General features: G+C 31.8%; 4 protein-coding genes across 4 annotated transcripts; 2 read left to right on the plus strand and 2 right to left on the minus strand.

Moving 5' to 3' along the window:
• Positions 1-1,136: 1,136 nt before the first annotated feature.
• On the minus strand, positions 1,137-2,468 carry LOC137828770 (norbelladine synthase-like). The gene is made up of 2 exons (XM_068635456.1): positions 2,061-2,468; positions 1,137-1,619 (listed from the first exon to the last, which is right to left on the minus strand). Exons 1-2 carry the CDS (start codon positions 2,242-2,244, stop codon positions 1,318-1,320), a joined length of 486 nt encoding a protein of 161 aa, XP_068491557.1. The 5' UTR covers positions 2,245-2,468; the 3' UTR covers positions 1,137-1,317.
• Positions 2,469-5,669: 3,201 nt separating this feature from the next.
• Positions 5,670-9,212, plus strand: LOC137822625 (cation/H(+) antiporter 19-like). Its single transcript, XM_068627543.1, has 3 exons — positions 5,670-6,068; positions 6,407-7,408; positions 7,828-9,212. The coding sequence occupies exons 1-3, from the start codon at positions 5,877-5,879 to the stop codon at positions 9,076-9,078; spliced, it is 2,445 nt and encodes an 814-aa protein (XP_068483644.1). The 5' UTR covers positions 5,670-5,876; the 3' UTR covers positions 9,079-9,212.
• Positions 9,213-14,394: 5,182 nt separating this feature from the next.
• On the plus strand, positions 14,395-17,364 carry LOC137821676 (binding partner of ACD11 1-like). Its single transcript, XM_068626389.1, has 5 exons — positions 14,395-14,549; positions 15,065-15,168; positions 15,248-15,323; positions 15,797-15,874; positions 16,269-17,364. The coding sequence occupies exons 1-5, from the start codon at positions 14,544-14,546 to the stop codon at positions 17,097-17,099; spliced, it is 1,095 nt and encodes a 364-aa protein (XP_068482490.1). The 5' UTR covers positions 14,395-14,543; the 3' UTR covers positions 17,100-17,364.
• Positions 17,365-17,661: 297 nt separating this feature from the next.
• Positions 17,662-20,941, minus strand: LOC137821687 (mitochondrial import inner membrane translocase subunit TIM22-4-like). Its single transcript, XM_068626398.1, has 5 exons — positions 20,794-20,941; positions 20,405-20,598; positions 19,830-20,020; positions 19,654-19,726; positions 17,662-17,964 (listed from the first exon to the last, which is right to left on the minus strand). The coding sequence occupies exons 2-5, from the start codon at positions 20,565-20,567 to the stop codon at positions 17,879-17,881; spliced, it is 513 nt and encodes a 170-aa protein (XP_068482499.1). The 5' UTR covers positions 20,568-20,598; positions 20,794-20,941; the 3' UTR covers positions 17,662-17,878.
• Between the last annotated feature and the right edge of the window lie 2,722 nt (positions 20,942-23,663).

Consider the following 23,663-nt stretch of genomic DNA (forward strand, 5'->3'; position numbering starts at 1 on the left):
AGTCGTGTCTAATTGGGACGATTTGTGCATATAAAGTCATGCCAAATTGACAAGACCTGCCTAAATTTGTAATTTTTTTTAAACGAACCCCATTTTAATAAAAAGCAAAAAAAATAATTCCATCATAGTCAATGTGGTTTAATCATAAACAAAATTAAGTTCCAAATATTAATATAGCAAGTTAATCATTTCAAAACTTAATTGCTATTTATTTGATTAAATGTGACGTTTTAATTCTTTGACAACTTCATTCACTTATTAATATCTTGTTTGCAATTTAATGCTAGCTATAACTAATTTTTCCATAATATAACTCTCAATGAAAACATAATCATGGAGATTCAAATAAAAAAAAACTCAGTCTAAAATACTAGTAATTAATTGGAAAGGACCATTTACCCAATATAAATCTCTTAATACATTATAATTAAATTTGTATATATGGTTTTAGTTAAGTATGCATTAATTTATACACCAGATTGATTCACAGAGAAACATTGTTATCAACATCTTCTTTCAACTTTGTCTTTCTTTGCTTGCATGTGTGTGCTACACAAATTGAAGGAATGAGACAAATTTTAACCACTTTATATTAATTTGTATGAAAAAGTTGTGTGAATCACATGATTATGTCCACCTCTCAATAAAACCCTATAAACTAATTTATACAATATCAATTTTAAAATATCGTTTCAAAAACTTTCCACTAATTTTTGACCTATTTTCACTAAATTCAAATAATTTCATATCCCTCTTTATTATAATTTGTGTCTTGTTTTTGGTCTTTCATGGAGAATAAGTTATAGCATTTTATGTAGTATTCTTCACTGGTTGTTTTCACTCATTTATATTTAATTATCTTATAATTATTATTGACTCATTTATATTTAATTATTTTATAATTATTATTGACTTGACCGTGATAAAATTTTCTCTGTATCTATTATAAGAAAATTATGAAATAAAAATTAATTTTTAAAGATTAAAATGATTAGTTCTAATAATAACTAAATTAAACAACATGTTAGAAAAAAAAAAATTATTTTCTAAACTAATTTTTATTATTCATTTAAGAAATCAGGTCATTCTGATAACTCGGACTATTACAACTCATTTTTGACAAGAACATTTAAATCGATAAACAGAACGAAATTCTGATTTCATAGAATACAACTTTCTCTTGTAAAGAAAACACAATCTCATATGAATCGATGAAACAAAGCAATACATGTAAGCTGGTGATTTTTATTGATGAAGCAAGCAAAGACAGAAGATTCAGTCTGTTCTTCCTTCTTTATTCATTGACTATTGTTTGGACTAAGTTGCTTCTTTTGAAGGTTTGTTTTTGTTGAGGAAGTTCTTGGCAAGTTCAGCAATGGTTGCCAGTGACTGCACAGAGACAAATGAGGCATTGGAGGCATGCTCTTCCTTTACTTCATACTCTATGCTAGATTTTATTATGCTTGATTCTTCACCTTTCTCTATCACTTCCAAACGAACCCTAAACAGAGTGAATCCTAACTCCAAGTACCCTCCTTCAACCACCTCTGTTTCCTTTATTCGTTTCTCATTATCAACCTTAGTGAACTTCTCCTTGTACCCACTTGGCCCAGCCACACCTATAACAAATCAGTGTCACACCACATTAAATCTTCATTAACACCTTCATATGCATACATCTTCATCTATTTCTATTATAAAATAGAACTCAAATGAACAAAAGAGAAAAAGAAAAAGTAAAGAAATGAAAATGAATATCTCTTCTATTCTTCCATTGAAATCAAAACAAATAGTCCGAATATATACAAACAGCACACTCATTCTAGATCTAGTTAAACAGAGAATGAAAAACAAAGAGTCAATTGGTAAATACTAGAATTAGAATCGACAAAGAGAGACAAAATAAAGGTTATTCACCTCTACAAATAAAAACAACTAAGAATTAGAAAAGACGTACGTTTCTATAACTTTTGTATTCATATCCTTTAATAATTTGCGATAAGAGATCTTATGCAAATTCAAGAATTAAGATGGTGAGAATAAAGAAAGAGATGAAGGACCTGAAGCAAAAGTTAATTTGAGGACAGTGCCAACCCCTCCATCTCCTTCAATTAGCTCCACATTATCAAACAGTTGTGGAAGCTCTTTGGCAACAAATTGGCCTAATCGAAGGGTACCAAACAGATCCCATGCCTCACTGGCTGGGACGTGCAGCTCCAGTTCATGCTCAAGTTGACCCAGCATCTTCAATCTTTATGCTATGTTTCTGATTTCAACCCTTTTAATTTGATTTTCCAGTTTTCAGTATCACCCTTTTGAGCTAGTTTTGAAGGATGTGGTGGTGTATGTGAAGACAAAGTGTGCAGGCTTAGAATCTCAGATAATGTTGGCTCTTTGATTCCATTTCTGCCATGATTTTTTTTTAACCCTACACATTTGTTTGTCTGGTTTAGCAGTATTTGCAGGCCAAAGGGATACCATTCTTCCAATAATTTATATTAAAATAATATGATTAAAATATTGAATTGTGTGGATGTGTTTTCTTAAACTACATTGACAATCATCCATATATTCTCATCAGATTGATCTTAAACACCAACAAGAACAGATTTCATGACAGCAACTTTTACAAATTTCATGTCACAGTAAACAAATATGTAGACAGATAAATAAAGAAGCTACTATGTCAGCAAATACATAATTAATCCAAGAAATAATGTAATTGATGGATATCAGATACTCACTGTTCAAATTTAAAATACAAACATCTTATGTTCTATGTTTTGGAAGCAAATTATCAGGATGATAAAATGTTTAGGGATTCAGAAAATATAGAAAAGATGAATGAATTAATATAATTTGATGTTAATAAGATGCAAGTTTACTGCAAAAAGATAAAAAGCTGATAGCATGTTCAAACTAGTCTTAAGTAAGAGGTGAAGAGACACTATGGAAACACAACAAACATGAGTGTTATGAGAAATAGACAAATGTTTACATCTACTACATTTTGGTATTTATTCCCTTACAAAATAGAAAATGAGAAAGTAGATTTAGATTTTTCTTTTTTAGGAATGAGAATGCACTAGGAGATTATAATCCCTGCATTTTCTTAAAGATTGGAGAACACCTCATACTTCTCTTTTTATATATATATTTTATAAAAAAAATTTACTGTCTAGGTTGAATTGTCAAAAGGACGAAAGATTGATGAAAAGTCAAACTAAAATGAATAAATAATAAAATAAGAAAATATTGTAACAAAATCAATAAATGAGCCAAACATATACAGTGTGTTTAATAATGATTACAATGTTACAGTGTGTTTAATAATGATTACAATGGGTAAAGAGTAAAACCCTAAATATGTTAAAAGTTTACTATAAATATATGATTAACTTAAGAGGTAAGTAGAGTGATTTTTACCTGATAATTAAATACACTAATTTTGACTTTATTATCGGAGTTTCTTGCAGGTACATACTCGTCTGAGAGTTGATCCGAACTCAGAAGCTGAAAGCTGAATAAGACCAAGCTCGTCAAGTGAGAGCCTATATCACACACCTAAGAACCAACCCAAGCCCAAATCAGTAGATCCTGTAACTGAAAGTCCAATCCAGTACCAAGAGCCCGAAAGACCGAGAAGATTAGAGGAGAAAGATTTAATTTGAAAAAAAAATGATTTATTTAAAATAATTTTGAGAAATTTTTATTTTATTACAAACTCAATTTAACAAAATTAATAAGATTGAGCGAATAAATTATATTATTATATTATAATTATTTAATAAATTAATTAATATATAAAATTACATAAAATAATATAATTATAAAATATTTATTTATTATATAAATAAAATTTATATTTATAAGAAAAATATATTTAATTAAAATTTCAAATTCTTTTAAAATAATTATTATTTTTAATATTTTATATATTTTTTATTATTTAAACAAGTTATTTTATTTAAATAAATTAATAAAATTAAATTTTTATTTATTTTTAAAAATTTTATTTTTATTTCTTAATTTAAACTACTATTAAATTAAAAAAATGCAATTTGTATTATTTGTAAGCTTTATATAATTTTATTTTAATTTATACTATTATCTTTTTTAATTTCAAATGCGAGAAAATATTAAAAAAATAACTAACATTCTTTGCAATTAAATAATGCCAAACATCATAAATAGTTTTTACCAAAAATGTACCTAATGCAGATATTAAGTGGAAAATGATAGTACAACTTTTTTTTTTTAAATGATAAGACTTGATGATTAGAAAAATTTAGTATAATATTTTTGTCATTCTTTTACACATTAAATATATATTTTCTCAAGAAAATGTTCTTATAATTTACCATGTTCTCAAAACACATACTATTGTGTGTGATATTTATTTATAACTATTATACCTATTTTTATATATGTATTTTAAAAGTATATACTTTGAATTTATATGAGACGAAATTTTGCAATCTTATATAATTCTTGATAAATGCAAAAAAAATATTTTCTTTAAGTACAATTTATAAAATTGAGGTTAAAAGGATATTGTTTATGCTCTACCAAAAACATCTACTTGTTTAGTAGTCTCATGTTTGCATTAAGCTTTCACTATAGTGAAAATTATACAATTTTGAAATTGTGAAAAAAAATGAAGCTCTACTTTTTTTGTTTTCAAAAAATTTAACGCATTCAATTAATTTTATATAATTATATCAATGATGTTATTGATATATAATATCTATTAGTTTTACTTTTTGTTCTTATCTCTATTAAAAAAATCCGACTTATTATTTTTTTATAAAAAAAAGTTTGTATGTAAAATAATATGGAGTGGAAAAGAAAATAAACAAAAGAGAGAAAAAAATGTTTAAATAACTCCAAAATGACCATACCCCTTTCTCTTTTTTTCTCCCAAAACAGCCTCCACCATCACATATTTCTCCAAACACCCTTTTGATTTTACCACACAAAACTGTCCTATAAAATCAACCCAATTTGGAACAAACATAGCACATGATTTATTACCTTTAATTAGATCCTTTCTTTAATTTTCTTTTTTTTATTATTTTGTTACATAATTTTCTTTACTTATCTTTATACTTATAAAAATATGAGATTCTATGATTAATATAAAATACTATTGTAGTTATTACAAAATAATAAATAATGTTTATTATTTATTTAAAAAATATGTTACATAAGATATTATTAAATGCCACTTCACATCCATTGTGGTGATAATAAGGATCTCTTTACCATTATAATTTCATTATTAAATATGTTTTATTAAAATTAATGAAAATGACTTGTAATAATTTTATAAATATCATTTATTATAAATGAAGACAAGTAAACTATTTGACAATACAAGATAACAGTCAAGTCATCTACTCAAGAACAATAGTAAAGAAAAGATAATCAGTTCAAAAATATAAAATTTAAAATATTTAATAAACAAGAAAACATTTTACTAGGAATATAATTAAAAAATATCTAAATTTATTATGAGGTAATTAAAAGTTAATTAATAATGACTTGGTAAAATAAAATAGATGGAAGGAAAGTTTGGTTTTAGAAGAGGAGGTGATAAAATGGAGAAAGAAGATGCTAAATATGGTGAAGGAGTAAAGTGGTGGAAGCTTGGTTTCCATTTCCAATAACCATCTAACACAATTTGCGTTAGTGTGTGTTCACAATTCATCATCTTACACGTTTATCTGTCTCTGCTACGTACCATAATTAGCAATCTATTTCATTTCTTCAAACCCAAGTTTTCCTTTCACTCACACAGCACATGCAAACATCACAAGCTCTTCTTCATCAGATTAAGTCTTTCATTTCATACTTTGAAATCTAAATCAATTCCAATGGCCACTCCTAATCCAACATGTCCACCACCAATGAAAGCCACCTCCAATGGAGCATTCCAACATGAAAACCCTTTGGATTATGCGCTTCCCTTATTAATCCTTCAGATATGTCTGGTGGTGATCTTTACCAGATTCCTTGCATTCCTTCTCAAACCTCTCAGACAACCCAGAGTTATTGCAGAGGTCATTGTAAGTTTTCTTTCCATTACACCCTTTTCTCTTCTTTCATCATTCAACAAGTGCAGTGCTTGCTTAGTTAAAACAAAAAAGTTTCCGTTGCCAATAACTAATGACAGTTTATATACTACCTTCTCCTTCAACTTATCAAGACGTCTTTTAATAATAAAAATGTTACTGTGATCAATTCTAACGATGTTATCTTTCGTATTTGAGGTTGGAACAAGACTTGTTGCATTCTTATCACTGTGATCAATCTCAAAACCAGGACATGCAAATTCTTGTTATTGTAATTCATGAAAAAGTTGTAACGTGGGGTTGCATGCATCTTGTTTGAAAAATGAATGCAGGGAGGAATATTGCTTGGACCATCAGCAATTGGGCGGAATGAGAAATTTCTAAACACAATTTTCCCAAAGAAAAGCTTAACTGTGCTTGAAACTGTGGCCAATCTGGGTCTTCTGTTCTTCTTGTTTCTGGTGGGGCTTGAGCTTGACATGCGTTCTATAAGGAAAACTGGTCACAAGGCCTTAGCCATTGCCCTTGCTGGCATCTCATTGCCTTTTGTGCTTGCCATTGGAACCTCGTATGCTCTTCGAGCCACCATATCCAAAAATGTTGATCCAACCCCATTTCTTATTTTCATGGGTGTTGCCCTCTCCATCACTGCATTTCCTGTTCTTGCTCGAATCCTAGCCGAGCTCAAACTCCTCACAACTGATGCTGGTCGCATAGCAATGTCTGCAGCTGCTGTGAATGATGTTGCAGCATGGATACTACTTGCTCTTGCCATAGCTCTCTCTGGCTCTAACTCATCTCCTCTGGTTTCCTTATGGGTCATACTTTGTGCTATTGCTTTTGTCCTCTTAGCCATCTTTGCCATAAAACCCTTGCTTGGAATAATGGCCAAGCGTTCCCCTGAGGGTGAACCGGTGCAAGAGATATACATATGCATCACATTGACACTAGTTCTGGCTTGCAGTTTCGTCACTGATACTATTGGCATTCATGCACTCTTTGGAGCTTTTGTGGTTGGCATAGTTATGCCCAAGGATGGTCCCTTTGCTGGGGTGTTGATCGAGAAGGTAGAGGACCTTGTGATGAGTCTCTTGTTGCCACTCTACTTTGTGTCTAGTGGGTTGAAGACTGATGTGACAACTATAAGTGGAGCACTCTCTTGGAGTATGCTAGTGCTTGTTATATTCACTGCTTGCTTTGGAAAAATCGTTGGCACATTCCTTGTGTCACTGTTGTGTAAGGTGCCTTTCAGAGAAGCCTTGGCTCTTGGGTTTCTCATGAACACCAAGGGCTTGGTGGAGCTCATTGTTCTTAACATTGGCAAGGATCGCAAGGTATCTTGTAAAATCTTGCACATAGTGTTCATTAAAACACTTATTTTTTTTTATCAACAATAAATAAATAAAATGAAATAAGGCATTTCAGCGTGTTCCAACATTTATACAAATAATTACACCACAAATTTCTTATCACCCAACCAACTGAAGATTCAAATCCAAATCCAAAGTACATTATAACATATAAGTTACATTAACATAACACAAGTTTCTTATCATCAAACCAATGTGTAGTTAGTTAGAAATCTAACCGACATTACAACACATCAACCCCATTAACATACACGTAAACTAATGTGCAGTTAGAAATCTAACCGACATTACAATACATCAGCCACATTAACATACACGTAATTCTTGTAATTTATAATGGCAAGTTGGGAACTAATCAATCTTTTTTCTTGCAAAATGTGCAGGTGCTGAATGACCAGACATTTGCCATTTGTGTGTTAATGGCACTGTTCACCACTTTCATCACCACCCCAATAGTGATGGCAGTGTATAAACCAGCTCGTAGGGGATCACCTTACACGCATAAAACAGTTCAACGCAAAGATCCAGACACAGAGCTAAGAGTGTTGTCATGTTTCCACAGCACCTGCAACATTCCCACCTTAATCAATCTAATAGAGTCATCCAGAGGAACCAGAAAGCGTGGAAAGATGTGTGTGTACTCCATGCACTTGATGGAACTCTCAGAGAGACCTTCAGCCATCACAATGGTTCACACTGCACGCAACAATGGCTTACCCTTTTGGAACAAAAAGCGTGATAACAGAGATCAGATGGTGATTGCATTCCAGGCTTATGGCCAACTAAGCAGTGTGGATGTTCGTCCCATGACAGCCATATCTGCCTTCAGCAACATGCATGAAGACATTTGCACCAGTGCACACCAAAAGAGAGCAGCAATCATTCTCCTCCCTTTTCACAAACACCAACACTTTGATGGGACAATGGAGTCTCTGGGAAACTCATTGCGTGTGATGAATGGCAATGTGCTCAGCCATGCTCCTTGCTCTGTGGGAATTTTGGTTGATCGTGGACTTGGAGGGAAAAGCCAAGTCCAAGCTAGTGATGTTTCCTACAATGTTGTTGTGGGGTTCTTTGGAGGAAAAGATGATCGTGAAGCACTTGCATATGGGATGAGACTGGCTGAACACCCTGGAATCTCACTCACTGTTGTGAAGTTTGTGGTTGCACCCGGGAAAACATTTGCCTTTGGTGCCAAGTTGATTGGTATAACAGCCAACAGGGACAAGAAGGTGATCAATGTGGCTGAAGGGACTAGTTATGGTGAAGATAAAGTAGAGGATGAACAATTTTGGTCTGAGTTTCTGGGTGTGAAAAGCAACAGCACGGACTCAATAATGTCAGAGGAAAGGATGGTAGAAAGCAAAGAAGATGTGATAGCAGTGTTGAGGGAGAAGAATAAGAGCAATCTTATTTTGGTAGGTAGAATGCCACAAGTGGCACCTTTGGTGGACAAAAGTGATTGTCCTGAACTTGGTCCCATTGGAAGCTATTTGGCTTCTTCTGAGTTCTCCACTTCTGCATCAGTTTTAGTGTTGCAACAGTATAATCCCAAAACAGACGTTTATCCATTGGTTATGGAGGTTTCTGATTACATGGATATGCCAGACACACCAACGCGTTCTCAATATTAGAGACGTGTGCATGTATAGGTAGCATCAAGTTTGTCAAGTTAAAGTTGTTTCTAGGTGTTTGTAGTATATTCTAAACCTGCATAATAGTGTACCACAAAATTTAGAATACAAGAAAGAAACATAATTTGGTGTTCAACTCAAATCTGTTTCTTTTTATTTTGTTTCTGTAAATTTTTTTTATCAGACAAAATTAAATGAATTAAAAATAAAACACTTGATAGATGTTTAGGTCCAATACCAAGAAACCTTACCATGGACTTAAACTTTTTAGGCATACATACCAAACTTACAAAACACATGGACTTAAACTTTTTAGGCATACATACCAAACTTACAAAAAAGATAAAACCATCACAACTCACATAAGCCCTCAAAAATAGCCTCATCTATGGACTTAAACTTTTTAGGCATAGTTTAAAAATCTTAATAAAAATAGTTGTGTTTAATTTTATGTAATATTCCCTGATAAGACAAAAATATCTTAACTTTTTAGGAGGTAATTAAAAGTTAATTAAGTCTAAATAAAATGATTTGATGACTTGGTAAAATTAGATAGATGGAAGGAAAGTTTGGTTTTAGAAAAGGATAGTAAAATTAGATAGTTTGAAGGAAAGTTTGGTTTTAGAAGACGATGGAAAATTAGGTAGATGGAAGGAAAGTTTGGTTTTAGAAAAGGATAGTAAAATTACATAGATGGAAAGAAAGTTTGGTTTTAGAAGAGGATGGAAATTAGATAGATGGAAGGAAAGTTTGGTTTTAGAAAAGGATAGTAAAATTACATAGATGGAAAGAAAGTTTGGTTTTAGGTTAGGCATAACAAACTTTTCAAAGATGGAAGAGATCCACAAGGAAACTCAACTCTTAGGGTGGACTTATATAAACTCTTTCTAGCTATTTGATTAGAATGAGAAATTCCTAAACACAATTTTTTCAAAGAAAAGCTTAATTGTTCTTGAAACTGTGGCCAATCTAGGTCTTCTCTTCTTCTTGTTTCTGGTGGGGCTTGAACTTGACATGCTTTCTATAGGCAAAACTGGTCACAAGGTCATTGTCATTACTAACATCTCATTGCCTTTTGTGCTTGCCATTGGAACCTCGTATGCACTTCGAGCCAGCATATCCAGAAATGTTGATCCAACCCCATTTCTTATTTTCATGAGTGTTGCCTTCTCCATCACTGCATTTCCCGTTCTTGCTCATATCCTAGTCGAGCTCAAACTCCTCACAACTGATGTTGATCGCATAGCAATGTCAGCAGCTGCTGTGAATGATGTTGCAAAATGGATACTACTTGCTCTGGCCATAGCTCTTTTGGCTCTAACTCATCCCCTCTTGTTTCCTTATGGTCATAATGCAGTGATAGAGAGGGCAACACAAAGTATGACCCATAAGGAAACAGAGGAGATGAGTTAGATCCAGAGAGAGCTACGGCCAGAGCAAGTAGTATCCATGCTGCAACACCATTTACAGCAGCCGCAGACATTGCTATGCAACCAGCATCAGTTGTGAGGAGTTTGAGCTCGGCTAGGATAAGAGTAAGAACGGGAAATGCAGTGATGGAGAGGGCAACACCCATGAAAATAAGAAATGGGGTTGGATAAGCATTTTAGGATATGGTGGCTCGAAGAGCATATGAGGTTCCAATGCCAAGTACAAAAGGCAATATGATGCCAGCAAGGGAAATGGCTAAGGCCTTGTGACCAGTTTTGCGTATAGAACGCATGTCAAGCTCAAGTCCCACCAAAAACAAGAAGAATAGAAGACCCAGATTGGCCACGGTTTCAAGCACAGTTAAGCTTTTCTTTGGGAAAACAGTGTTCAGGAATTTCTCATTCCGCCCAATTGCTGATGGTCCAAGTAATATTCCTCCCTGCATTCATTTTCCAATACAGGATGCATGCAACCCCACCTTACAACTTTTTCATGAATTACAACAACAACAATTTGCATGGCCTGGTCTTGAGATTGATCACAGTGATAAGAATGCAACAAGGCTTTTTGTTTTAACTAAGCAAGCACTGCATTTATTGAATGATGAAAGAAGAGAAAAGAATAGAGGGGGCAAAGGAAAGAAAACTTACAATGACCTCTGCAATAACTCTGGGTTGTCTAAGAGGTTTGAGAAGGAATGCAAGGAATCTGGTGAAAATCAGCACGAGACATATCTGAAGGATTAACAGGGGAAACGCATAATCCAAAGGGTTTTCATGTTTGAATGCTCCATTGGATCTCTTGATTTCTGGACAGGAAACAGAAGATACACAAAAAGAAATTTAAGAATTTGTGTTGTTCATACCAGAGACTAGTGATAATCTTATTACGCCTTCATCATATGCATTTCAATTTCTTTTTTCATTTCATCTAGGTGCGTGGTTTTGTTGCAATCTATAAAAGAAAAACTTTGGCATCTAAGAGCCAAGTTAGAGAACAATTCAACTTATCAGTATAAAGAAATGTGGTTGTGTTTTGTTTGCATGTTCTTAGTTTCTTTTGTTCTTAATCAACAAAGACTGAATAAATTAAAATGGACACTTACCTTATACAAGTACCTCTAACTTTCTATTTAACTAACAAATTATAACCACTACAAACATCCAAAGCAGGGAAAGACATATTACAGAAAACCAGCAATGGTCCAAATCTGCATACTTATGCCTTATACAGCAGAGGAAAAAACTGAGTTTGCATCTTCCCTACCATTGTTTGTCCAAGTGCTTAGAATTCAGGTGAATGCCTTCTTCAGCACCAAAAAACACCCTGCACCACATGACAGCACTGTTGCTTGGTATTCATCTCATACTTGATCCCTCAGAGTATTGCTTGAAGTCCAAGATGAGTGTAACAGGGTGGTGACAGCTGCAGAAGTTCTCATTTTCATTACAGGATTGCATGTGACCAATAACAGCATAGCACCAATCGTGAACTTGGCACTTGAAGGGCCCCTGCAAAGAATGTGCTTCAATTCTTCTGCATAATTATGCAGAGTTGAATAATAATCCTCACAGCCAAGACATATTAGATGATTAACACAGAGCAGATGAAGAGGATAGCACAGTGCCACCAATAAACTGCATGTTCTTAGCTTTTAATGCAGAAACAAATATACAATCAAGTTTTATGGTTTAAATGATAATGTTTGGATTTGATGCAACTTTTTAACACAGTTATCTAAGCAAATACTTGTTTTAAAAGGGATTTCAGAACCTAACAGTTGTCTTAAATTTTTCTAATGATCAAGACAAAATTGTTCTTTTAAAATGATTGCAGAAGAACACCAGAAGTCAACAAAAACATATATTTTTATGAATAGAAATTATTAGATTATTGTTTTATTTCTTTAATTATTTATTTTCATTAGAATCACATTTGCAACTCATAATCAGAATATGTATAAAACATTCACAATGATGCTGTAACTGACATGTTTAAATGTCTTCAACTTCTATCAGAGTTTCTTTCAGAAATAGGCATTTTGTAATACTGTGGTATATGATAGTTCTACCACAATTTTTTCATAAGATTTAAATGTGTTTCTATATACCTTTTTCTATTTTGGTCAGAGTAAAAAAAAATTTAAATGATTTTAGTGTTTTTGTATTTTTTTTATGATATATTTATTTTTGTTTTAATATTTATAATATTTTTATCCATTTTAAATAAATTAGTTCATTAAAAAATAGTAAAAACTAAAAGAAAACTATTTATATATTACAAGGAGAAAAAATAAAAAATAAAAATATTATAAAGATTAAAATAAATAAAATTTTAAAAAATATTTTAAACAATAATTTTATAAATTTCTAAACCAAACAATATATAATATTAAAACCAAAAATATATTTAAGCCTAATTTAAATTGCACCGTATACATCACTATCACTGCAAGTCATTATACTATATTTATTTGGTATGAAAGAAACATTTTCCACTCACGTTAGTACACGTTTTTTTAATTTATTTATTTATATTATATCACCCACAATCTTTTCATATTTCTAATTATTAATCTACTTTATTGTATCACTTATTTTATTTCATTTTTAAAAAAAAAATGCAAATAAAACATTGAACAAATAAAACTTTTTCATCTAAAAATGGTTGTGTTGATTAAGTTGAAACTCATTCGGACCAATTTGGTAGTAAAAAAAATGTCTGATGGTTGAATTTACTAGTAAGGAATTTGAAAATCCACTTAATAGTTTGAGAAATTTGCACGAAAATGATTGATCCTTACTATAAAAAATAAAAAAATGAATCCAAAAATTCACCCTATCCACTTTTCATTATGCAGAAAGACAACACAAATATGCAGAGACAGAGATGGAATTGCTAAGCTTTTAGTCCTCTTTGTGTTAACTTCAGCACCGATTGCACTTGCATGCATGCACTGCATTATTGGAAAATCAAAATTCTTTGAATATGAAATTATTTGTTTATCTAGTATCATTTCTCATCAATGGATAACAAACAAGAGTAGAGTTTTAATATTGGAGTAAAAAAAATAGTATGTTGAAGTGAATTTAAGTCTAAATTCGAGGTTTGTCCGAATTATTTCATGTACTTTATCCGCCCGTGGACTACGAGTGGGTATTTTTCCAGAGGTTTTTATTGTATCAATCTACTCCTGTGTGATTCTTGTTGAAGCATATACTCCTCGGGGAGAGTAGGGTGCAGGGCGGACGATTTCAAAACAGATTACCCATTCATTAGATAGAGAAGATCACCAAGATTTCGTGATTCGCTGTCGAACTTATTCCAATTCAATAAGAGATCTCAATATTATGCCTTGGAGAGAACTCGAACCTCCACGCTCTTTAGTACAAGATTTTGAGTCTCGCGTGTCTACCATTATTATGGAATATCCAACAAACACTTGTTAATACAAACTTTAAATAACTTTTATATCATATTAAAAAATGAATTTTATGGTTAACTCAAGATATAAAATCAGTTCATAAGATGAAGTTTAGATCCACTTATATACTATGAAATGTTCTTATATTATAAAATATGTTTATCTTTAATCGATATAAAATTCCAACAAATACAATAAAATAGTCTTATAAGATCTCAAACAAATAAAATAAAAGAGGGTTAGTGGCTTTATTCATAATCATAATCATGGTCTCTGTGGTGTCTATATTTTTGAAGTAGTTCCTAAGAATATATCTGCAACAGGTGTGAGGTTATTGGTAAAATGGAACAAAATCGAAACAACTGATGTGGCAGTTTTTGAGAGTACAATGTTGCTGATATGCTTATCTCACATCATCTCCACCTAAATTTATATGCTATAAATAAATAAATAGACTTTACATCAAAAGTAGGAAAAGGAAAAGAAGGGAAAAAATTCAGTCTTAGGTAAATAACCATAATTAATTCCGTTACCAAAACTTCAAACTACATCTTCTTGTTCTCGGGGAAAAGATTGATCTCTGGCATAGGATTCAAATAATTAACCAGCTATGGCGGTTAGTTGCATGCCTCTTCGATCCTTACTTTCTCTCATGATTTTGTTTATACCTAAAAGGAACAGATTTAAGGGTGTCTTGTTGTAAGGTAGATGAATGATTACATATTTTTGGAATTGTGACGTTGAGGATCTGGTAAGAAATTCTAATGATTTCATGTTAGCATGTAACAATCCATGCCATTTTTTCTCTTTCTAATTTCTAACATTTTGAATGAGCTTATCGATCTCTGAGTTTCTTGTGATTTCATTCAATGTTTTTCCGTCTTTCATTCTGGGAAATATCATACAAACAGTAGCACAGTTAGAATATTTGAGGAAATAGAAAACAGAAAACAAGAAGACGAGGTGTGTGTATGGTGTATGTTCTTTTCATCATTTCCTCCAGAAATCATTGCAATGTGAAAAAATAGTGAAATTAATGGAGATATGAATGTGATGTGAGGGAAATCTAGGAAATTTCATAACTTTTACTGTTCAAAATGCTAATCTATTTGTGACATGTTTGTTTAACAGGTGAGATCGGTGAAAGTGAGCAACATCTCTTCAGGTGCAACCGAGCAAGATTTGAGGGAATTTCTTACATTTCCTGGGAAAATTGAGTACATTGAAATGCAAAGGTTTGTGTAGATAATATGAATGACAAGGGAATTCCCCAAAATTTGGATAGAGTATGTAATAATATCTCTCATTTTTCAGTGACAAGGGAAGTCCCCAAGTTGCTTATGTTACCTTCAGTAATCCAGAGGGAGCAGAAACTGCAGTTCTTCTCTCGGTACATTCATTCTCATTGCCTTCTGTCTAATTTTGTTCTATCTAATAATTTAAATTTTACAAATCCAAATTAAAAACATGTTTCTTGAGTATTCTTATCACATTGTTTACGAAATAGTACTACCAATTCTATATTTAAATAACCTATAATGAGAACAATTTTCATTCTTTATTCATCAATGGACAATGTTAATTTTTCAATACTGTACATATTTGTATATTTGATCTAATCTATGGATTTTCATATTTTTTTATACATGTTGATACTTCTCTATGCATATTCATAAAGTATACAAAAATTTTGGTACAAGATATAGATAGATGAAACAAATTGAAATATTGATGTGTCAAATGCTTACTTACAAATATGATATGCATCTCTTTCATTGTAACAGTTTCATTATTATAGTAGAGATGGCGAAATTTTAATTTGATGTTTAAGAGCTGACATGAAACCTGTGTTGGTGTCTCCAGGGAGCAGTTGTGTGTGGACAGTCTCTGAACATTGATTTGGCTAAGGACTATGCGCTGCCTGCTTCGGCCGCATCTGCAGTAACTATTCCCTCTCTTTTTTTATTGCAGAGCTACTCATTCTAATATGAGAAATTATATATTTATGACCATCATGAGTCTGAGATCCCAACTAATGTCTACATAGTAGACAGTGAAAAAAATAATTTATATGCAGATTAACTGAGAGTTGGAACCATGGCAATCTCAGATCAAGTAACAAGTTTTCATGGGTTAAAAATTACTGAAAACCACAAAATTACGAGTGAAACTCTTTAAATAAAGTGCAACACAAATTTTTGTGACTTCATAAATTTTAACTTACTGTAAATAATGTTTTCAAGAGACTGTTAGAAAGTGATTCCCTCTTTTATTTGGTATCTGTACTATGTTGAGAACCATGTTAGAGAATTTATAGTTTAATGATTCTGAGCAGGCAGCACAACAGACTACTAACGCTGAGAGTGGGGAATCTGGTTTGAGGAAGGCAGAGGATGTTGTAACCAGCATGGTAGCCAAGGGCTTCATTTTGGGTAAAGATGCATTGAATCGAGCAAAATCCTTTGATGAGAGGCACCAGCTTTCTTCCACAGCCACAGCAAAAGTTGCTTCTTTTGACCAGAAGGTTGGTTTTACTGAAAAGATCAGTGCTGGTACAGTTATGGTGAATGACAAGGTGAAAGAAATGGATCAGAAATTTCAAGTCTCAGAGAAGACTAAATCTGCAATTTCAGTAGCTGAGCAGTCAGTGTCCAATGCTGGATCTGCCATAATGAAGAATCGGTATGTGTTGACTGGGGCTACTTGGGTCACAGGTGCTTACAACAGGGTTGCTAAGGCAGCTGAGGAAGTGGGACAGAAAACTAAGGAGAAGGTTTTGGCACAGGATAATCAAGGAAAGACTGAACAAGGTAATGTCCAAACCACCGGGTCGGTACCCACCACTCCTGATCAAACCTCCAAAGAAGCAACCACAATCAATGAACCCTCAAAACCTGAACCTCAACAGGCCACCACAGTTGATCAAACCTCAAAATCTGAAACTCAGCAGGCCATCACAGTTAATGAACCCTCCAAACCTGAACCTCAAGTGGCCACCACAGTTAACGAACCCTCCAAATCTGAACCTCAAGTGGCCACCACAGTTAACGAACCCTCCAAATCTGAACCTCAAGTGGCCACCACAGTTAACGAACCCTCCAAACCTGAACCTCAACAAGCAACCAAGGATGGTCAATCTCCCAGTCCTGCAACAACTACAGCCTGATCTTATGATTTGCAAACTAGTATGTGTGAAATTCGGGTTATATTTATGAGCTTATTAGAGTATTTTTGAGAAGTTGGATGGTATATGTCGAATAACTGACTGTGTTGTAGAAATAAAATAAAACTGGAGAGCCTCAGTGTAGAATTCTTTCTGAGACTTCATGCAGTCAAATATATATACCCTATTTACCTTGTCCTGAGGAAATACGGTGGCGTCCATGTATCTTGTTTGTTACGCTAGTTATTAATAGACTAATAGTCCCATGAGGATCTCTCTCTCTCTCTTTCTCTCTCTATCTCTATCTCTATCTCTGTATATATATATGCAACTATTATGACGAATTAGTAGTTTTCTAAATTAAAAATGAAAATGACAGATTAATTCATTTGCAATAAGACTTGCTGACAGCATGTGGTTTTTGGTGAAGTTTGAAAAACATATTAGGAGCTCGATTGAATACTTGATCGAGTTCTCACTCCTATTCTATCATTTATACTTTTTCCACCAAAATAGATGACAGCGGTAAAATAGTGAATGCGTCAGAGATTTATTTAGTCACGAATGCATAAAGAAAATAACTATTTAAATTGCTTAATACTAAACCATAGCATTACATCACAGCTTTCCCTAGTTTGGAAATGCATTTGACATGGTATACAAATGAATTATTGATGTAAATAAATGCTGCAGTATGTGTGCTCCGCAGTCACGTCCTGTATAAAATGGGCCAAAGACTTCACCAAGAACTCAAAAAATGTGTTAGGATGACGTCAATTTACTCACTGATGTCTCTCCAAAAACTTCTCTATTACGACGGAGAATGCCGCAAAGCCAGCACAACCAACACATGCTGCCTTTGGGCCACCTAGAACCACGTCACAACAAACAAGGGAAACTTTAGCATACATAATGAAGGGAAAAATAAAGGCAGAGAGAACAAGTTCATAAAAGGAGAAACGTTTTGATTTTCTATTATTGGTTTGCCGGTTCATTATCCTTTTAGTATACCTCTATTCCTTTCTCATTACAATTTACATCTATCACTCTTTTCATGTCCCTCCCAAGGTTCTACTGTCAAAAAATCTATTCAACTAGTTCTTACCAAATTGTATTATCTGATTCCCAGATACAGCACAAAAGAACATTTAAATATAAAACTGCTTTGAAAAGGAATAAACAGAACAATTTTAAAAATAGCCGTGGAAGGGATTCTTGCCAAGGCTCCCCAAAGAAGAAAAACCTCTTGAGTGTGTTTGGTCAGGGACACCACCTTATGATATCCAAGGATGCCATGCTCCCTGTTACTGCTCTCCTTTATAGGGAGGCAGCGCTGACTTAGGCAACTATTCTTTCGGGTAGGTATGTTTTTTTAAGTGTAGGGTACTCCATCAAACCTTGGTATTGTATAAGTGGTTTCAAGATTGGGCTCTCTTAAAAGAAGCTGTAGGTAGGTTTCCAAGTTTCAGAGTACACAAGCACCTGCTTGCATTACATCAACATCACTATTGCCTACCATCTTTCATAGCCATTCCCAGAACCCATTCATCAAACCTCATCCTATAACACCAAGGACAATTTCCTTCTACCTTGCAGCTAACATTTCAGTTGAGATGAGCAGAAATAACTGTTTTTCTAAAGTTAAAAGTTCATAGCAATGGATTCAAGCTTCAAAGAACCTGAACCAATTCTTGAAAATGAATCGTCTATGTTTAGGAATATTCATTTTATGCTTTATTTTTATCGTAGTAGGTATATGAAATTCTTGGTATCTTCAGAAAAGGATTTAAATTGAAATATCTAAATACTACAAAAATCACTTTTCTATGATTATTAAATTCTGTTGTGAAACAAGAGTTTAGTGACAATAGAAATTGAGGTTATGAACATTTTCAAAAATAAGTCAGTATGCAAAGCAGAGAGCAGAGCAATGAACTAACTTATGTTGTAAGTTATCATTTTCCCAAACAGGATTAGAGGACTAGAGCATAAGCTCTTGAAAATCAATGATACATTCGTCAACAACCAAGCCTTTTCCCACTAGGTGGAGTCAACTACATGGATATGATCAAACAACACCATAATATTTTGTAATGAATATTTTATATAGAAATATTATTTACTTCAAAAAAAATCTTAAAGGCTATGCCTATAGTTTTTCTTAGTCTCTGCCTCTAGCAATTGACCTATCTCCATCAGACCTACTGTCCTTACCAGGGGCTTCTTCAGGTCATCTCCAATATGCCCAAACCACCAAAGTTTAGTTCCTCATCTTTTCTACAATAATTTTTATATACATTATTTCTTAATGATATATCTGCAAAAGTAAACCACCTCCCAAAGTGCATCTTTTTTCTTTTGTGGAACCCAAAGTGTATCTAAGATGAAAATCAAACATATAATAGCAAAGTGCAATCTAGCAGTATCATATTTCCGTGTATAAGGTCTCTAAGTCTGTTCTATACAAGCCTTGCCAGGCCATTTATGCAGTTCATTTGTTAAATTAAGAGAAAGAAAAACATGATAAAATGTGGACAAATAAAGAAAAAAGTGTTACCTTTTGCTGATATTGCACCTCCAGTTGCACATCCAGCAACTACGGTATTTGTTATGTCATGTTTCGCTCGAGCCTGAAAAAAAAAAATCAAGGGCCCACGTGGTAAGAAGAATGAACCTCATAATGCTTAATGCAAATATATATTTCCATTCCTCAAATGATCAAATCCATTAGACCTTCTCCACAACACATTCAGCAGCTGAGAATACAAAACCCATAACAGCAAATGCTTTGGCTGAACTCCAACTCCTTCTCCCCATCTGCTTTGCTTGATATATAAGCTGCTGTCTGCCAGTCATTTCCTCTTGCATCAGTGGGTTGTCCAGTGCTCCAAGAAATAAACCCATGAAGATGCCAAGCCCACCCCCTAAAAAGAACATCACATGAATCCCAAGAAACTCATGAATAGACTGAAACAGTAGCCTAAATCATATAAAAAAAAAATTATTGGGAATATTAATCTACTTGTCTCACAGACAATGATAAATCAGCAGTAAGGATGGTGAGTCAAATTATACATAATCCTAAGAATCCCATCTTAGCTGTCCATCATACTAGGTAGGTACTAGTGGTGGAAAGAACATCCTAAATGGAGCTGAAATCTCAAAAAAAAACCCTGACTACACTTGAACAATTGATGATAAGTGGTCCATATTCATATCAGGAAATTCAATTCAGTTAATCAGAGGAGCAAGAAACAAACAAAGAGGTATGCATTAGGGAAAAAAAAGGTGAGGATTGAATGCCATACCCATGACTCCACTGACTACACTGCGCACTGCGCAATTGTTCCAAATGTCTTGACCACGGATTTCCTCAACCGAGGGCAGTCTTATGGGCTCAATCTGAGGCTTCTCTGCTTCTGCTGAGTTCAAAGAACCATTTTCAACTGCTTTACCGGAACCATCAGCCATTTGTAAAGCTCAAATAGTGAATATGCTAGAGCTGATTGAAATCCGCACAGATAAATAAATGCCAGTGTTACTACTTCGTAATGAAGCAAAATCACTCAAAATATCTATCAATTATACAGAATCAATAGGCAAGAACATCGAATCATGCAAAATACTATTTAACAGATGCTATGCTAAATAACAAATACAAGTGAGCTTGAAACAATGAGAGGAGAGGAAAGAGTACCAATCGGCGGAGCCGCGCAGACGACGGTGGAGGTTCGCCGTGAGGGGAGGACTGCGGCAGAGGTTTCTCCGGTGAGGAAGTTGAAGAATGATGGTGTGCCACGATTGTGCCCATTAGGGTACTTACCTATTTATACAACATACACACATCTTCATTTTCTTACAAATAAGCTCTAAATATTATTATTTTTATTTTAATATTCTTATTGGATTTAGTTCATGTGAAAAAAAAATATTAATTTTAAATTTTAAATATTTGATATTTTATAATGGCTTCTTTTACTCTTAAATCATTAAGTATTAACTGAAGTTAATTTAAGATGTAGTAAAAAATTACTAATTAAGAAAAAAAAATTACAAGTAAGGTAATTAAATTAATTTTAGATGCCTATTTTGATTGGGTGATGAATTTATTACTTAGTATACATAATGTAATTGTATATATTACTTTTAATTTTTCATTCAATAGTTTATTTTTAGTGTTATATTTTTATTAATAAATATTTGTAATTTACTTTAATGTTTTTAATTTATTTTATACGATCTTAAATTCATATTGTGGCTTTACATTGTTGTGATATAATTGATTTTTTAATATATCACAATAAACACTCATTTTATTTCTAAAGACAAAAATTTATAAGAAAATAAATTAATGGATTTTTTTTACTTTTAGAATTGTGAATTTTATATATCAAATAACTATATGTAATATATATAAAATAATAATGATTATTTATTAAAGAGTATATGATTGATAGATATTAATTTCTAAAAAAATTAATATCATCAATTGCAATTTAACCGATTGGTGATGGTGAAATTAACATATAAAATTTGTTGAATTTAAAAGTTAAAAATATTTAATTGTGTTTTTAATCTCACAAAATTTAAACAATTTTTAATTTTTGTTAACCCAGAATAAAAAAATTATTTTAAGAATTAAAAATATATTTAAGGAATAAAATTATATATATTTTAATTTTAATGGACTAAGCAAACTTTTATAAATTTGGAGTCCAACGATATAATTATTGCAAAATTGAATAAATAAAAATATAACTAAACCTGAAGCAATCTTATAGCAATCAATCTTTAGTGAATTTTAAACATAAAATATATAATTTAACCATAAAGATAAAAGCAAAAAATTAATCTATTAATTTTAACTATTCATGCGATTTTTATAATTTTATAATGCTATTTATCTTTGAGAAAGGTTTGATTTAATAATTTATATTTCAAAATAGTCATTCTATTGATTTAAAAATAACTATATTACTAATTTAAATACATTAACAATTTAAATAGTCACAAAACAACAAATTATTTTAAAAAGATTAAATAAATAAAAAACCCTCCTTTCTTTTCCTCCCTCTTCTACAGTATTATTACATTATCTCCCACCTCATCTTTATAGTTTAGCATAAACAAAACCAAATAAATTACAAAAAAATAAACACATAAAAAGGTCTTCAATAAAAAAAGAAGAGGAGTAATAAAATAAAATAAATAATTGAAAAAAAGGAAGAGGAGTAGTAAAATAAAATAAATAATTGAAAAAAAAGAGATAGAAAGCATGTTTGGGGGAATGAGGGTCGATTATTAATTTACTTTTTAATAGTAACGGTTAAAACGGTCACAATACATTGTTTTTTACAATGCACAAAAGAGATAAAATTGATATTAATTTGAAAATTATGACTTAATTGGAGTTTTTAACAATAAAGAAAGTATCATATACACAACTTACAATTATTATGATTAAAAATATAAAATAAATTATACAAATAATATCAATGAATTATAAGGATACGTGCTAGAATTTTATCACCTCTAAAGTTAGATGAAAAAAATAAATAAATAATTATAATTTTAAATATCAAATTCTCATAAATAAAATCACTTAAAACATATTTTAGTTATCTCAAATCCTAAAAACATTTATTTTAATTCCTAAAATTTAATGTTTAAAAGACTAAAATCATATTCTTGTAAAGATTTGGAGAGAATTTTGGAAATACTAAAAACAGGTTTTTATGAATTTGAGGAACCAAAACTACAATCACTCTAGATTTTATGGACTAAAATATATCAACCTGACTCTTAAATGGCATGTTAGTATTTAGTATTTGATACAAATATTAGACACCGACACTTATATGATACCTATAGGACACATATTCGTAAAATGTCAAATTCAAAAAGTACTTATTAGATTTCTGACAATTCTAGTACGGTTTTAACACAATTTTAAAAATGAAAAATATATTAATTTTTAAAAAAATCAAAACTTTATTGTATAAATTGTTATTATGGTTATAAAAATAAGAAACAAATCATTGTAAACCAGTAATGAAAAACATCTTTTTGTACCAAAAAATAATCTGGAACATACTTGTGTGCACATAAATCTTTATTGTCAATTTATACAATTCATAATTATATAATGTATAGATACATGTCTCTGTGTCCTATATTTTGGAGATTTTACATATCTCCGTGTCGTATAAGTGTCTGTGTTTGTGCTACATAGACTAAAATATAATTAGATCGTAAAAAAATATATTACAAATAAGTCATCCTTCTTGAGAGTTATTTTGAGAATTTTAAACATAAAAATTTATCAATAAATACCAAAACAAAAAAAAAACTTTTTAAATTTTAACCATTTTAGTGAGTTTATAATTCATCCATCCCATATAAATAATAAATAGTAATTATTATGTATATTGTGTATTATTAAATATAGGTTAAATTATTATTTTTTATTTTTTATTGATTTGATTTATTCAGTTTCATCCCTTTGCAAAAGATATACCAGATGACTAAAAGTTAATGAAGCCAGAAAATTAAAATTTCTGTGTAATG

The sequence above is a fragment of the Phaseolus vulgaris genome, chromosome 11 (genome assembly GCF_000499845.2).
Source record: "Phaseolus vulgaris cultivar G19833 chromosome 11, P. vulgaris v2.0, whole genome shotgun sequence".
Classification (NCBI taxonomy): Eukaryota; Viridiplantae; Streptophyta; class Magnoliopsida; order Fabales; family Fabaceae; genus Phaseolus; species Phaseolus vulgaris.

What these genes read in the sequence shown, in the direction of transcription:
- LOC137822625 (XM_068627543.1), top strand. Translation starts at nt 5,877, where the DNA reads ATGGCCACTCCTAATCCAACATGTCCACCACCAATGAAAGCCACCTCC. An exon ending in GAGTTATTGCAGAGGTCATT is followed by an intron (nt 6,069 to 6,406) that starts GTAAGTTTTCTT and finishes AAATGAATGCAG; the next exon opens with GGAGGAATATTGCTTGGACC. An exon ending in ACATTGGCAAGGATCGCAAG is followed by an intron (nt 7,409 to 7,827) that starts GTATCTTGTAAA and finishes CAAAATGTGCAG; the next exon opens with GTGCTGAATGACCAGACATT.
- LOC137828770 (XM_068635456.1), bottom strand. Translation starts at nt 2,244, where the DNA reads ATGCTGGGTCAACTTGAGCATGAACTGGAGCTGCACGTCCCAGCCAGT. An exon ending in CAAATTAACTTTTGCTTCAG is followed by an intron (nt 1,620 to 2,060) that starts GTCCTTCATCTC and finishes GATTTGTTATAG; the next exon opens with GTGTGGCTGGGCCAAGTGGG.
- LOC137821676 (XM_068626389.1), top strand. An exon ending in GAGTACATTGAAATGCAAAG is followed by an intron (nt 15,169 to 15,247) that starts GTTTGTGTAGAT and finishes CTCATTTTTCAG; the next exon opens with TGACAAGGGAAGTCCCCAAG. An exon ending in CTGCTTCGGCCGCATCTGCA is followed by an intron (nt 15,875 to 16,268) that starts GTAACTATTCCC and finishes GATTCTGAGCAG; the next exon opens with GCAGCACAACAGACTACTAA.
- LOC137821687 (XM_068626398.1), bottom strand. Translation starts at nt 20,567, where the DNA reads ATGGCTGATGGTTCCGGTAAAGCAGTTGAAAATGGTTCTTTGAACTCA. An exon ending in TGTAGTCAGTGGAGTCATGG is followed by an intron (nt 20,021 to 20,404) that starts GTATGGCATTCA and finishes TGTTCTTTTTAG; the next exon opens with GGGGTGGGCTTGGCATCTTC. An exon ending in AGGTGCAATATCAGCAAAAG is followed by an intron (nt 17,965 to 19,653) that starts GTAACACTTTTT and finishes ACGTGGTTCTAG; the next exon opens with GTGGCCCAAAGGCAGCATGT.